The sequence below is a fragment of the Anser anser genome (genome assembly GCF_964211835.1).
Source record: "Anser anser genome assembly, chromosome: 1".
Taxonomy (NCBI): domain Eukaryota; kingdom Metazoa; phylum Chordata; class Aves; order Anseriformes; family Anatidae; genus Anser; species Anser anser.
The window spans coordinates 111,505,025-111,518,983 of NC_139720.1; the positions used below are offsets into that span (position 1 = coordinate 111,505,025).

General features: G+C 42.1%; 1 protein-coding gene across 3 annotated transcripts; it reads right to left on the reverse strand.

Annotated features, from left to right (window-relative positions):
• Positions 1-1,767: 1,767 nt before the first annotated feature.
• CCT8 (chaperonin containing TCP1 subunit 8) lies at positions 1,768-11,746 on the reverse strand. Of its 3 annotated transcripts, none has more exons than XM_083819085.1 (16): positions 11,587-11,746; positions 9,988-10,078; positions 9,320-9,399; positions 8,793-8,942; positions 8,336-8,516; positions 7,546-7,607; positions 7,093-7,230; positions 6,458-6,636; positions 5,700-5,766; positions 5,532-5,619; positions 5,313-5,428; positions 4,102-4,173; positions 3,748-3,912; positions 3,205-3,324; positions 2,656-2,754; positions 1,768-1,995 (listed from the first exon to the last, which is right to left on the reverse strand). In XM_083819085.1, exons 1-15 carry the CDS (start codon positions 11,644-11,646, stop codon positions 2,662-2,664), a joined length of 1,662 nt encoding a protein of 553 aa, XP_083675211.1. In that variant the 5' UTR covers positions 11,647-11,746; the 3' UTR covers positions 1,768-1,995; positions 2,656-2,661. The 3 variants fall into 3 exon arrangements, with proteins under 3 accessions (XP_083675211.1, XP_083675212.1, XP_083675213.1); XM_083819086.1 differs by having other exon boundaries at positions 2,622-2,754; XM_083819087.1 differs by lacking the exon at positions 2,656-2,754 and having other exon boundaries at positions 11,587-11,745.
• Between the last annotated feature and the right edge of the window lie 2,213 nt (positions 11,747-13,959).

The window sequence follows — 13,959 nt, forward strand, 5'->3', positions numbered from 1 at the left end:
TCAGTATGCCAATCCTTCAGAAAACTTGCTGAGTTTTTCAACCATGCCAGCTACAGCCCATAAAGCAAGCACTAGTGTAGATGTTGTACAGCAGCCTTATTTAGGCATACGATACTTCGAGACTTGATTTAGCCTTCCACTCCCTCCTGGCTGTGAAATAGAGTAGTACTGGCAAGTAATAAAAGGATTAATTAAGTGGCTTGAATTTCAAGCACAGTTCTTCTTTAAAATGACTGAGATACGTGAGCTGTTTATTTTCCACAAGGAATCTTAACACAGGGCTTCAGCTTTTCCCCTTAAGTGCACGCAAGAGTTCTAGTGCTCTGCAAAGGGTGTGCTTGGCAGTTCTCAACAGCTAACATTCTCTGCTCTTATTTTTAAGGCTATTAGGATGAGATGCGTTTCACCCATCAGACTGACAAAAATTTTGAGAGTACGGAGCCTCTCAAAGTGTGAGGATGCAACAGATGCATGATGTAACACTGAACTTAGGTATAGACTACAGACTCACAGTGGCTGCTGTTCTTAATTACGTCAAACCTCATTTGACTTTTTACACTCAAATACTGGTAAGGACCCCAATGAGGTACAATGTTTATAGATGATGATTTCAGAAGTTACCTGTTCCCTGCAACAAGCTTATGGTTAACTCACCTCTTGTACCCAGCTCAGGTAGCAGGGGCCACTGTGTGAGGTGATGCCAGGGCTGCCCTGCGCCGGCCCCACAGCAGGGCACCAAGATGGCAGCGCCTCAGGGGCAGCCTGGGGAAGGGAGGGCAAAAACTGCACGGCAGGGGCAGTGAGGGGAACGGTGTGAGGAGCAGTCCTGTGGACACCGCAGGGAGAGGAGGTGCCCAGGCTCTGGAGCAGATGGAGGTGCCCTGAAGGAACTGCCCTCAATGGAGAGGAACCTATGCTGGAGCAATTTTTCATCAAGGTCCATAACCTCTGGAACAGCTCCTGGACAGCTGTTAACCATGGGAGGGATCTTAGAGCAGGGAAAAAGGGTACGAAAGGGGGAGTAACAGAAGAATAAATGGTAAGGACTGACCCAAGGAAGAGATGCCATTCAAAGGGACCTGGACAGGCTGAAGAAGCGTGCCCACGTGAACCTAATGAGGTTGAACACATCCAAGCGCAAGGTGCTGCAGCTGGGTCAGGGCAATCCCAGACACGAGCACAGACTGGGAGGAAATTCTTTACCATGAGGGTGGTGAGGCACTGGCACAGGCTACCCAGAGAAGCTGTGGATGCCCCATCCCTGGAGGTGTCAAGGCCAGGCTGAATGGGGCCTTGACCAACCTGATCCACTGGGTGGCATCCCTGCCTATGGCACGGGGGTTGAAACTAGATGAGCTTTAACATCCCTTCCACCCCAAGCCATTCCATGATTCTATGATCTAAGCCTCCCACTCCTCATCCTCTCCACTGAGAGTAGACAGAAGAGTTGGGAATGAAGTGAAGTTGAGCCCAGGAAGAAGAGAGATGGGGTAGGGGAAAGGTGTTTTAGTTTGTTTTTCACCACCCCCCCGCATCACATAATTCCCACGACTGTAACTGTAAGTGATGTCCCCACAAGCTTTTTATCTTTTCTCCCCCTATCTTGTGGAGGAAGGGGGAAGAAGAGCAACTGGGTGGGTGGCTAGCAGCCAGCCAAGGTCACCCCACCACACCCACACACTTTCACCCCAACACAGCACATCCCTGCACATTCACATACTGGGAGTAAACGTGTTATACCAAGTCCAAATAAAACGAGAGTTAACATTTTAACAGTAAGTACATTTATTGAAGTGTTCAAAGTTCTTCACCCCAGTGGACAGTTCATAACTTAAAGGGACCAAAACATCATGACAGGCCCCACCCGGAATCTTACAAAACTCAAATCACGTAACTTGAGAAGTACAGTTAAATTGTTCAGTCATTTTGGTCTTCATCCCAGTCTTTCTTTCCTGATGGAGGTTTAGGGCCACCTGCTGGTTTTGCCATAATGATCTTGAAGGTGATAGGGAAGCAGAAAAGGAGACGGTCAGAATCACTCTTCCCCCAACATCTTATTATAGTCATATGATGCTGACTGACAACGTTCACTAGAATCATGCAGGTTCCCTGCTCTGAACCTAAACCAGTGATTATTATTATACATCTGGTTAATTCACAAATCCTTTTTTTCCCTTGAAAATGGCAGAAACTGAGCCCTGATAGACAAAGGACTTTACCTCACTTTGCATGCAAATTATGACTTCAGTTAGTCTACAAAAAAGTGAGTGCTTAAATAAACTAGCCAGTGACTGCTGCACAGGATGCATACAACAGAAAGCAGAATTATCAGAGCTGTTGTTCTGCACTCCAGCCTAGACATCACACGTTTAAGGCACAAGATCCACTAATCCTACCTTGTTAGAGGCTCATTTCTGCACTTGTTATAGTGACAAAGTAAAACTAAAACCGAACTCGTGAGTACAATGAAACAAACTGCAGTGAAGGTTTGGTTTTAGGAATAAGATTAACTCGCAGTGGCACCAGTAAGAAATGCAGCAATCAGCACAAGACCAGCAGTGTTATGTGCCCTCAAGAAAAAACGCAGATCTGCCACACGTGATTGTCATGCATGCACTCACACACTGATACTTCGCTGCTACAGATTCAGCTTACTGCATACTACTTTTCAGGCTCATCTTTCCAGTCATCCTTATCCCAATGTCCTTGTTGTTTAGGAGCTTTTGGACCGCCTGCAGTTTTTGCCATAATAATCTACAGAAATTTTACATGCAAATACACTTTTGCTGGAATTCCACAAAATATATAAAGATTTTTGCCGTTAAGATTATAACCCCCATTTTACTTAAGTGGGATTTTCCATGTTAAAAATAAAACAAACCAACATACACGAGAAGGTTCTGTTGTGATAAACCTTGCTCCTACAAAAAGCCTTTATGGGCATAGGTATCAATTATCCTTGTCATATCTTAAAAAATGAACACTGTAACACTTGTATGGAAGCAGCAATATCACACCTCATATTCCAAAACATGAGCTCCTAAAAAAAAACTAATTCCTGATCTTCTTAGTTCTAAACCAACATTCCAACATCAATTTTTATGCTTTGTATTCCCAGACCATCCGCATACTTCGCATTAGTGTTCTAAACCGTGAGTTAAAGCAGAGGTTTCAGTTTTTCACCCAAATTATTTCTATGCTTACCTGATCGACCCGTAGGACAGTTACTGCTGCATTTGTAGCCAGCTTGATACCCCAGGATTTTCCAAGGTATGTGTCTAATATACCAGCTTCCAACATATCCTTCACAGCAGCAGCTTCAGCCTATCAGGCAGGAGGAAATTTATTTATTTATTTTTAAGTTTTCTCAGGCTTCTACCTAACAAGTTATTAGGTTTTTAAGCTTACAACAAAGTACCACTTTTCTGATCTTGTTTTCTCTCTTTACAAGATTTTCATTTCTAATCCATTAGCAGGAAGTCAAAATAAGTAATCACTGAAGATTTGTTCTGTAACATACTAGTTCAGTATCTCTCTCCACCTGCTACGAGGCTGCTATACTATATTCGCTTTAACTGCCTGCTGATGAAAAAAACTTCTGTATTAGAATTCTAATAAAAGTATTCTTCTAGCTCTGTGAAACACAGAGCTTCAATGATTTGAATTTATAAATACTTACTGCAATAGAAGTACTTATAAATATAACCCGGTACTGCTGAGCAGCAAGTAATGTGAGGAACTTCTTACCTCAATATCAAAGCCAACATTTTTGTTGCCTTCTTGATGCACAGCGTAAAGTTTGGAAATGACTTCGTTAGCCTTTATGCCAGAGTTTTCTGCCAGTGCCCGAGGAATGGCTTCAAATGCTTCTGCAAACTTCTTGATGGCGTACTGGTCAAGTCCAGGACAAGTCTAAAGCGAAGTTGAAAACCACATAAGCATTTGAAAGAACCAGTAAGATAGGAAGGTACTTTTTTCACGTTTTACTATTCATTTATATGCACTAATATACATACGTATCTTTGTATAAAAGTAGGTGTATCTACATAAATTAAAATATAAGTAATTACATTATATATAAGTAAAAAAAAATTGTTGTACCTCTCCATAAGATGTGATCTGCTTGGCTAATTCAATCTCTGTTGCACCGCCTCCAGGAACGAGACGTTTATCCTGCAAACAAACCACACCAAAATGAAGCTTTGCTTAAAATATCATGTTCATTTTTTACTTTTTAGAAGACTTTATCAGTTTAACAGAATTTATTTATTTCTTCCAAATTAGCTTCTTTTGTAAAAAAAAAAAAAAAAAAAAAGAAAAATCAAATTGAAAATACCTGCATTGTTTTTTTTTGTAAAAGTCACTTCTATTACTCATAAGCCAAGAGTTGAATTTTTTTTATTTTTTGAATCTTTTCTATTAACTGCTAAGTAGTTTGGAGACAACATGAATGAAGCTAATCTATTCTGAACTAAGTTTAATGTATCAGCACGTATCACAAGGGTAGTTTTTTTGCTTTAAAAACAATTAAGAACTTTGCATATCCTCTGGCAAACCAGTGTTCACTTAAGAACACCCAGTCTTTTTAACAGACACACAAAGTCTATCTTCAGACAACTTCAGGAGACAAACATAAATGCACAATTTATGGGTGTTTCTGTACTCTGTATCAATGCGCATGTGTTGATTTATACAGATAGAAACAGTGGCAAGAGTTTTACTTTTCTTTTTTGCATGCCAGGTTCCAAGTAAATATTCAAACATTTCCTTTCTCCCTCAAAAACAAAACAACAACAAAAAAACACAGAAAAGCTGATCACAAGAAAAAATGAACTAAGTTTCTCTATTTATGAAATATATCTGTGTTATGTGGAGAAAGTTTCTTGTCACTAATAAACCAGAAAATATGGTTTGCAACCAGTCACTTCCTCTCGATTCCCAGAGCAAAACAAGCCATCTAGCTTTTCTTCCGTGCCTGGTTTTCAAGGAATGTTGAAACGAAAGGCTTACAAAGAGGTCAAAAAGCTGACTGCCATTAGAACGCAGTACAAACTAATCTATCTTCAAGGACTTGCCTCATTCCTGAAAAACTGAATTCAGTGCATGTTGAGCGCTGTACGTACACTGTGCTCACAAGGACATCTGCAGCCATTTCCCTACACAGCTTCTCCTACGTTATCAGGAACTCTCCAAAACTGGCAATGTAAGCACCTGTTACAGCCCTACAGCAAATGAGTCCAAAGCAAGCAGGGATCTTTCCTCTAACTGGTCCATATCTCAGTTTTGGTAACTGAAATGTTCTGGTTACTTACCCTTGTAAGTACTTTAAAAGTATTTACACCATCATCCACTGCTCTCTCTATATCATCCATCAGATTGTCTGTCGATCCACGAATGAGTATAGTAGAAATAGCACCATCCTCCTTTTCTGTTAAAGAGACAGATGCTCATTAATGAACTAAGTTTTTGGATGTAAAAATATGCGTTTCATACTTGCAGAACAGCGGCATTAGGATTTCTATAGAACATACCATGCTTAAATACAACAACTTGAGTATCTCCAACCTCTGATAAATATACACTGTCGCAGTGACCCATTTCTTCTAGAGTTGGGGGAGTCTGAAAAGAAAAAGAAAGGTCAAGAGATGAATCTGCTCATCAGTTCCCTCCCATCTGCTCCTCATTTGAGGACTCCGTACCAGTCTGGGTAGGGCTGTTGCACCAACAGTTTTGCAGAGTCTTCTCAGATCCCACTTTGAGTTCAACCTTTAAAAAACAGAAACAGTTTTTCTATTCACAAGTCTCCAGAACAAATGTTAGTATACACAAGTAAGCGTTCTCTCCTTAACTTAGTAAGCATTTTTTAACTAAAGCCATCCATCAAAATTTACCGCATCAAATTAAAAAGACTCTATACAACGATTTCTGTAATAATTTTAAAACAAGCAGTCCAAATACATGGAAATTACCAAAGCTATTCAAATATGCCTTATTTATACACAAAAAGATTGAAGGCCCACAGAAGTGACTGAAGAGTATTAAGAATTAGTTATTCCATCCATCAATGTAATGGTGGTATGTAGGGTGGTATGTAGGCACCTCACCATTGCTAAGGTATCACATGACAACTGCGACCAGGGAGTACCCTTATGGTATAACGAATCTTTGTGGCCACATAATCAACAAATTTTGACAGTTCATTTCAGTTAAGCTGTAAAAGACCCTTATGCCAAAGTAACAGTATCATATACACAAATTACTCCCCAGTTATTTTCCATATAGAGGTGAAATACTAAGAAACACAAGCTATGAAACCACCACTTTGCAGCTCAGGTTTTGATCTACTAGAAAGCCAGTCTGCAATACTCTGTATAATAAGTCATTTGAGAGGCAAGAAACAATACGCCAATTTCATAAACCTGGTAGACCAAATGTTTTATGCTCTTCCAGTACTTACCTGACTAACATAAGATTGTATTTGTTGGCATAATGAAGTGCCATGTCTGCCACTTTGCCACCCGTTACTACTACATTTGCACCACTGTCAGCTATAGCTTTGACTTGCAAATCCATCAGATTCTCTTCTCCCTTACTGAAGTTCATCAGCTCTTCAGCATTCTTTATAAGTACGGTGCCCTAGTAAAACACATACATTTATCAGTTCGGTGTTAGCTACATGCCTAAAAGTTTTTGACAATCCGTTTTTATCTCACAACCCATCTGTAAACCTCAAGTCATCCTATTTGATCATACCACCACCCTTCTCAGGCAATGTCAGTAAAACAAGTTAAAAAACAAAAAAACGGCAATTCTAGCATTTCTAGAGAATCGTAAGATACAAACATTGTAGCACATAGCTGGTCTTAAAAAAAGTAAAAATAAAAATCACACCCATACCTCCAAAAACCCCGTAAAGCAAAATTAGCTTCAGAAGTTTTCTATGAACTTTTTAAAACTAATGAACTCAATCTTATCAAATATATCTTAATCACCAAGTGTCAAAAATATTTATAGTTAAAGCTAAAAATAAGAGATTAAGAACCACATATAAGCACATATTAGATACATAACTTATTTTAAGCTCCTACATACCTTAGTTTCAGTTATCATACCATCAAAAGGGCAGGAATACACAGCTATTTTTGCATCTTTGACAGAAGTAACATCTCCTTCAGTTTCCTTTTTAAAAACCATGCCATGCAGCACTGATGAAGCAGAGATACCAGCACCCTGGCAGAAAAAAAGATGGAATGGGTGGAAGTTGTATTACTGACCATTTACTGCCAGAAAGCTGCAGTACCCTTTACAAAAAGCAGTCCCTACATCCATCTGAGCCTGGCAACCTTCATTGTCACACCAACAAAAGTCTTAAGCGGATTTAGCAACAAACATTGTCTTACAGGTTCCCATCTTAAGATCAGTTGGTGGTCAAAAGTAAGGTATATGACGTATGAAAAGGCACTTTCAAAAGTTTAAAGACCTAAAAATTAAACTCCTTTCATTAAACTTTTTAGAAAACAGTAAAGCTAGCTATGCCCAACTTACCACAATCTTGCACACTCTGATATTATCAACGTTGAAATGACCAGAATCAGGAAGAATAGAGACTGTTTGGGAGGAAAATAAAACAATGTATTTTAGTTGCTTAATGAATAAAGTAAAAACTATGACACCATAAATACTGCCTGGAGTGTTTTTTTTTTAAGTACTAGAATTTTACGGTTTGACTGCCCACTTAGTTTAAGGTAATAACAATCTGCTGATAACTTGCACCAAGTAAGTTTCCTTTTCTCTCTAATTTACCATTTTAAACTGTTTTTAAAATGTAATAAACAGAAAGCAACATTAATATACTGTCAGGCCTGAATAAAGTTCAAACATCCATTTACACATTTGTATTTCAAGAGTGAAGCTTGACCCACGGTATTTCAGAAAACACTTGAACCAAACGTTAAAGTTTTTTCTTTACAGGGAGAAACCAACAGCTCAATACAACTGCAATCTTGCCTTCACTGTTCTGTAGCTGAGACTAGCAACAACTTTTCTGAAGTGTAACAATCCTCTTAATGACAAAAAAAGTACAGTTTTCTGCTTGAAAGATAAAAGTAGTAACCTATTTCTATAAACATTTAGTAGAAAGCACAGGCTTTTTCTCAGCTACGTCAGTGAAGAGTTCGACATGAGAAAGAAGGCTATACTATTTCAGAGGCTAATCTATTCCACCAATTTAACCTGACAAACTAACCATGCCTTTTTTCTTGTATGAAGATGTTAATCATAAGCAAACCCACTCAGTTTTTTAGATGCATGCACAGAAGTGTTCTTATCCACTTACCGCAGGCCTGAGCAATGAGCTTCGACAAGAAACTTTCGTTGCCATACTGTTTGCTCATTACTGAAGTATGCAACAAAGATGCCACTTCTTCAACATCTCTAAGGTTCTTTGCAGAACAGCACACCAAGTCCGGAAGAATTTCCAGCGCTTTCTTGCAAGCTTTTTCATATCCTTCAATCACCTGTGCAGCAAATAACAGACACTTACTATTTTACCTAGGTATGCATTCAAACTGCTTCTACCTCCATTTAAAAGAGACATAAAACATAAACAAATGAAAAAGCTTGCAAGGGAAGCAAGCAATCACAAACAGCAAAGCGTATATTGTTCTTCTTTGTACACCTCTGACTAAAAATTAATTTGGAAGGAAACAGACTATTCACAGTTCTACGACCCATGAACACTGACTAATAGCAATCTGAACTCAAGCTCCATGAACTGCAATAACAGAATTTACCTCTGAGACTGATAATCCCATCCTCAGAAGGTCTTCTGCTAACTCCAGAAGGACCCCAGCAAAAACAAGGACAAAGTTGGTTCCATCTCCAACTTCTTGCTCTTGCATATGGGAAGCCATCACAAGCATTTTTGCGGCCGGATGCTGGACCTGTAGAAAAAGAGTTGCACTTCTTAGTCACTAACATCCCACCTAGACTGCAGCTCCAGGTTTTCCTGTGCATCCAGTATAAGCGCTCTTACTTCAAGTTCTATCTAAAGATACACTGTATGCACAAAGTATGAAAAAGAAAGCAGTACAATTAATTTAATTAGGTAATTTCTGTAATAAGCATGACTATAAATATCTATGGAAAAAAATCACAAAGAACTGAACAGCTCCCCTACAACATAAATCAGACATCTTTCTTCCTGGTTCTGTGCTACTTTTACAGCATGCAAAGGTTTCACTATCACATTCTGCAACATGAGAGAAGCCTGAAATTAAGCCTTCCAGCTGTGTTTTTAACAGCTATTTCACTCACTCACCTCCAGCTCTCTCAAGATAGTAGCAGCATCATTTGTAACAAAAAGCTTCTCCAGATGATTGATAACCATTTTGTTCATTCCTAACGGTGTGGGGGGAGATAAAATTATTTATTAGGCAAGGGTTGCTTTGCACAGAAATACTGCTTCCATAGCTTTCGGATTTATCTCACACATCAAAACATTACCGCTGCTTACAACTTAAGAATCTAAAATATTTTTGTGAAATAACACTTAGAAGTGTGTTACATTAAGGAGAACACATTCATTTCTGAATAAGCAGTTTTCTCTTCATAAATATTGATACATAATTTAATTAATCAATCCTAGAGAACACAATTTGTCTTGGTGTATCTGTCAGGACATAGTATGGTTACACTTATGACCACCTACCAAGTTATTGTCTTTCCTTTAATTTTTGTAGGTCTTCCATTTAGCAGTAAGACAGCAAAGAGGACACAGTAACTGTCTGGCAAAAGCAGGTATTTTGTGTATAACTTAAGAACTAACCCAACAAAATCCTGTGAACATTATAGCTACAATGACTGTATCAGGAGGTCTGTAGCAAGTCCAATGTGTCTCCTCAAGAAAGAAACGGATGATTCTTGGTCAAGGCCTTCAAACATACCATTTTGATCAACATCACTACAACAGTTTTAGAATTTACATACCATTTGGTCCATAAGCCGTACGGGTGGTTTGAGCAAGTTCTTTGCATGCTTGGATATTCCTATAGACAGCTTCTTCTAGTCCTGAATAATGCTAAAAAAAATAAAAAAACGTTCTGATCAGAATTAGGCTTTCTAACACAAAAGATGATGAACTACTCACTTCTCAGCAAAGAAGCAGTAATCTAACAAGTTCACTGAAGTTCCTGATAGATTTAGTGCTGGTATTTCCAAAAAAAAAAAAAAAGTTTAAAAGGAAACTAAAGTTTAGCCAAAGACGAGAGAAGAACTAGCACGTCCTCCTACTGAACTAGTCAGCTCAACAAGCACAGTAAGTTTCTGAACAGAACATTTTAGAAGAGACTCAGTTTTTAACAGTCTGCACCTCTTAACTGCTCTAAAATATATTAGTGGCATAACAATGGTAGATAAAGAATAACCAATACTAACTTGGTGATGGAGGGGAAGGATGAGGGTTTTTTATGTGCTTCTTTACTCACAAGTCTGTATTCCACCAAATCATTTAACTTAGTTCTACATTCAAACACGTGGTTTGAAAATTCAGAAGCACAATGATTCAGAAAAGATTTGTGTTTGAGAAGCTGATCAGCCAGCTTCCATTTGTAAGAACAGAACCCCCAAAAGGGCCCTACTTAAAAAACAGGTACACCATATTCATACCCTATGATAGGAAAGAGAACGATGCTCTCTAACAATACTTACTCTCTAAATGCAAAACAAGCATCTCAGACCACCAGCTGCCTCCTTGTTTGGGAGAATGTAGCCCTGGACATTCTGGCCTTGACTTTGACTTGATTCTTTTAGATAATCAGCATTTGTGCCATTCTGCTTCCCTACTCTCTCCCCACACTTGAAACAGGCCATTCCTTGTCTACACGGAAGATTTTGAAAGGAACAAAGAGGGCCAAGGGGCTTAACTTCACTTTCCATCAAGCAGCAGCTACCAAATTTTCCTCCCGTCTTCCCTCACAAAAAAAAAAAAAAAAAAAAAAAAACTAATTCTTTTCTGCTCCCTCTTTTGCAGAAAGCATATGCTCATTCGGGAACAGTCCTTGACTACTATCAGGACCCACATTATATTGATGCTATATATGGTAAAACATCATGTTACTTTACAGCCCTGACAAGGATATTTTTCCTACAGGCCCAACAACAAAAAATACTCAAAAATACACATAATAGTACTGCAGGGTCCAGTTTAAGTGCGCTGACCACCACCTACAGAACCTCCCCAGCCAAAACACCTTCCTAAACCCATTTCCAGACACTTAGGTTGGAAATTAGGAGACATTTCTCCTCAGAAGGAGCGGTCAGACATTGGGACGGGTTGCCCGGGGAGGTGGTGGAGTCACCGCCCCGGGGGTGCTCCAGGAGAGGCAGGACGCGGTGCTGCGGACAGGGCTTGAAGGGGTTTAGCGGGACTCCCGCCCCGCCATGCCGCCGCTCCGCCCCGCCCTTCCAGAACCTTCCCCGCGCCGCCACGCCGAGCCGCCCCCCTCCCCCTTCCTCCCCCTCCCGCCCCCTCAGCCCCGGTGCCGCCGTTAACGGCCCGCAACGGCTCCCGCCCGGTGCCGCCGCTACCTTGGCGCCCTCCTTGAGCATCTGGGCGAAGCCCGGGGCCTTGGGGACGTGCAGCGCCATGGCCGCTCCGATCGGGACGGGAACCGCTGCAACGGGCACGACGGGAGCGGGGCCAGGCGCATGCGCGATGGGAGGCGGGGAGGGGCCGGGCGGGCTCAGGCCCACTCACGGCGGCGGCGGCGGCTCTGTGAGGGGAGGGGGCAGTGGGACGTGGAACGGGGTGGCGTGTCCTGCATGCGTTGCCTTTATAAATTAAACCAACCGCAGCTGATTCACCTCACTTTTACAATATTTAAAGTCTGTGTTGCGTTCGTAAAGAGGAAAAGAGCCCTATTCGTATTTTTATTAGATACAGTGGAGAGTGTATCCTGGTTCATTGCACTATTTCCAGTTCACCCGTTTGCCGAGGTGTGGTGGTTTTACTCAGGTGGGCAGCCGAGATCCGCCGGAACCATTCTCTCACTCCCCCTCCTCAAATGGAAAGGGGAAGAAAATACAGCGAAGGACTGGGAGATCACTCAACAATTATTATCATGGGCAAAACAGACTCAGCATAGAGAGATTTGCAAAATGTATTGCCTATTGCTAACAAGATACAGAAGTGAGAAACAAGGAGAGCAAACTAAAGACACCCCAGCAGTGCAGGGGAACAGGGAATGGGGGCTGCAGTCAGTCCCTGACACTTCATCTCTACTGCTTCTTCACGGTCACTCCGTGCCCCTGCCCCATGTGGGGTCCCTCCCACGGGATGCCGTCCTTCCCGAACTGAGCCTGCGGGGGCTGCCCACAGGCAGCAGCTCTTCAAGCACTGCTCCCACACGGCTCCGTACCACGGGGTCCGTCCATCCCCCAGGAGCAAACTGCTCCAGCACGGGTCCCCCACGGGTGGCAGCTCCCCCCAGACCCCCTGCTCCTGCGTGGGCTCCTCTCCACGGGCTGCAGCTCCGGCCCGGGGCCTGCTCCTGCGGGGGCTCTCCATGGGCCGCAGCCTCCTCCAGGCCACATCCACCTGCTCCACCGGGGGCTCCTCCACGGGCTGCAGCGTGGAGATCTGCTCCGTGTGGGACCCATGGGCTGCAGGGGGACAGCCTGCTCCACCGGGGGCCTCTCCACATGCCGCAGGGGAACTGCTGCTGCGTGCCTGGAGCACCTCCTGCCCTCCTGCTGCGCTGACCTTGAGGGCTGCAGGGCTGCTTCTCACTCCTCTCTTCCCCAGTTGCTGTTGTGCAGATTTTTTGTTCCCCTTTCTTAAATCTGCTGTCACAGAGGCGCAGACAATATCGCCTACTGGCTCAGCTCTGGCCAGCAGCAGGTCCCTTTGGAGCTGGCTGAAACTGGTCCTTATCTAACATGGGGCCGTTGCTCGATTCTTCTCATAGAAGCCGCCCTGGCAGCCCCCCCCCCCAAACTTTGCCACATAAACCCACTACACAAGGGTGCTTCATGTCAGTGGATTTTCCCAGGGAATGTTGTCCATGTTGTAAAGTGATGTGCAGTACTGGAGTGGTGGCTCCTTTAGAATCTTTCACTGTTGAGATCAGCATACAGCCTCCCAGGCATTTCACTGAGCACGTTTAGTGAGGCACATCCCATCATTGCCACTGAGGGCAAAAATTGGTCGTACAGCTTTGCTGACTCCAGTCTTGTATTTCGCTTGGTACACATCTGACTTGTTCAAAAGAAAAGGAAATGTACTGATAGGAAGGGTGTGTACAGTCAAGTCCTCATTATCCAGAGTAATCCCAGGTAGCGTGTGTGCTACAGGACACACTGAGGAGTACTATGGAAGCTCACCTTGACATCTCTACAAGTAGCTGATGTCCAGACGAGACAGTGGAGCTGCTTCTGTATGGAGCTGCTTTAGGTTTGGTAAGTTTTATTAAGTTTGTGCCACACAAAATCAGGTGTGCTTTTTCAAGCTGAGAACTTCAAGGCCTTAGAATTAATAACTGCTGCCTTTAGGCCACACAGTATCTGAGCCTGTAACCCAGCAGAGACAGAGCTGTGTCACCTCTGCAGCACAGACAGACCATCTGCAGGTTAATTACATCACTTGATACATGCTGTTTAAGCAACCTCAAGAGAACAAACTTCGTTTAGTTTCACCATCCTGTAATTCTTAAAACTTAGTCACTCTTAACTTGTAACACATCATGGCACAGTAAAAAAAAAAAAAAAAAAAAAAAAAAGCGGTGTTGGAAAGCAAAACTACATAAAGCACCCCATGAATCAGCTTCCAAAAATATGCAGTTTTGCTAGAAGTACTTAAAGGCAGATGCCACTTGAAGCAGTAGAGGGGATCTATTCAGCCCTGACTGTTGTGAGCAAGGGATGTGGGCACTGCAAAAGAAAATGCTCAGGTTTGGCAAAAGG

Coding starts and splice junctions, on each gene's coding strand:
- CCT8 (XM_083819085.1), bottom strand. CDS start 11,646: ATGGCGCTGCACGTCCCCAAGGCCCCGGGCTTCGCCCAGATGCTCAAG. Junction 10,079..11,586: donor TGCTCAAGGAGGGCGCCAAG/GTAGCGGCGGCA, acceptor TATTTTTTTTAG/CATTATTCAGGACTAGAAGA. Junction 5,767..6,457: donor TACAATCTTATGTTAGTCAG/GTAAGTACTGGA, acceptor TGTTTTTTAAAG/GTTGAACTCAAAGTGGGATC.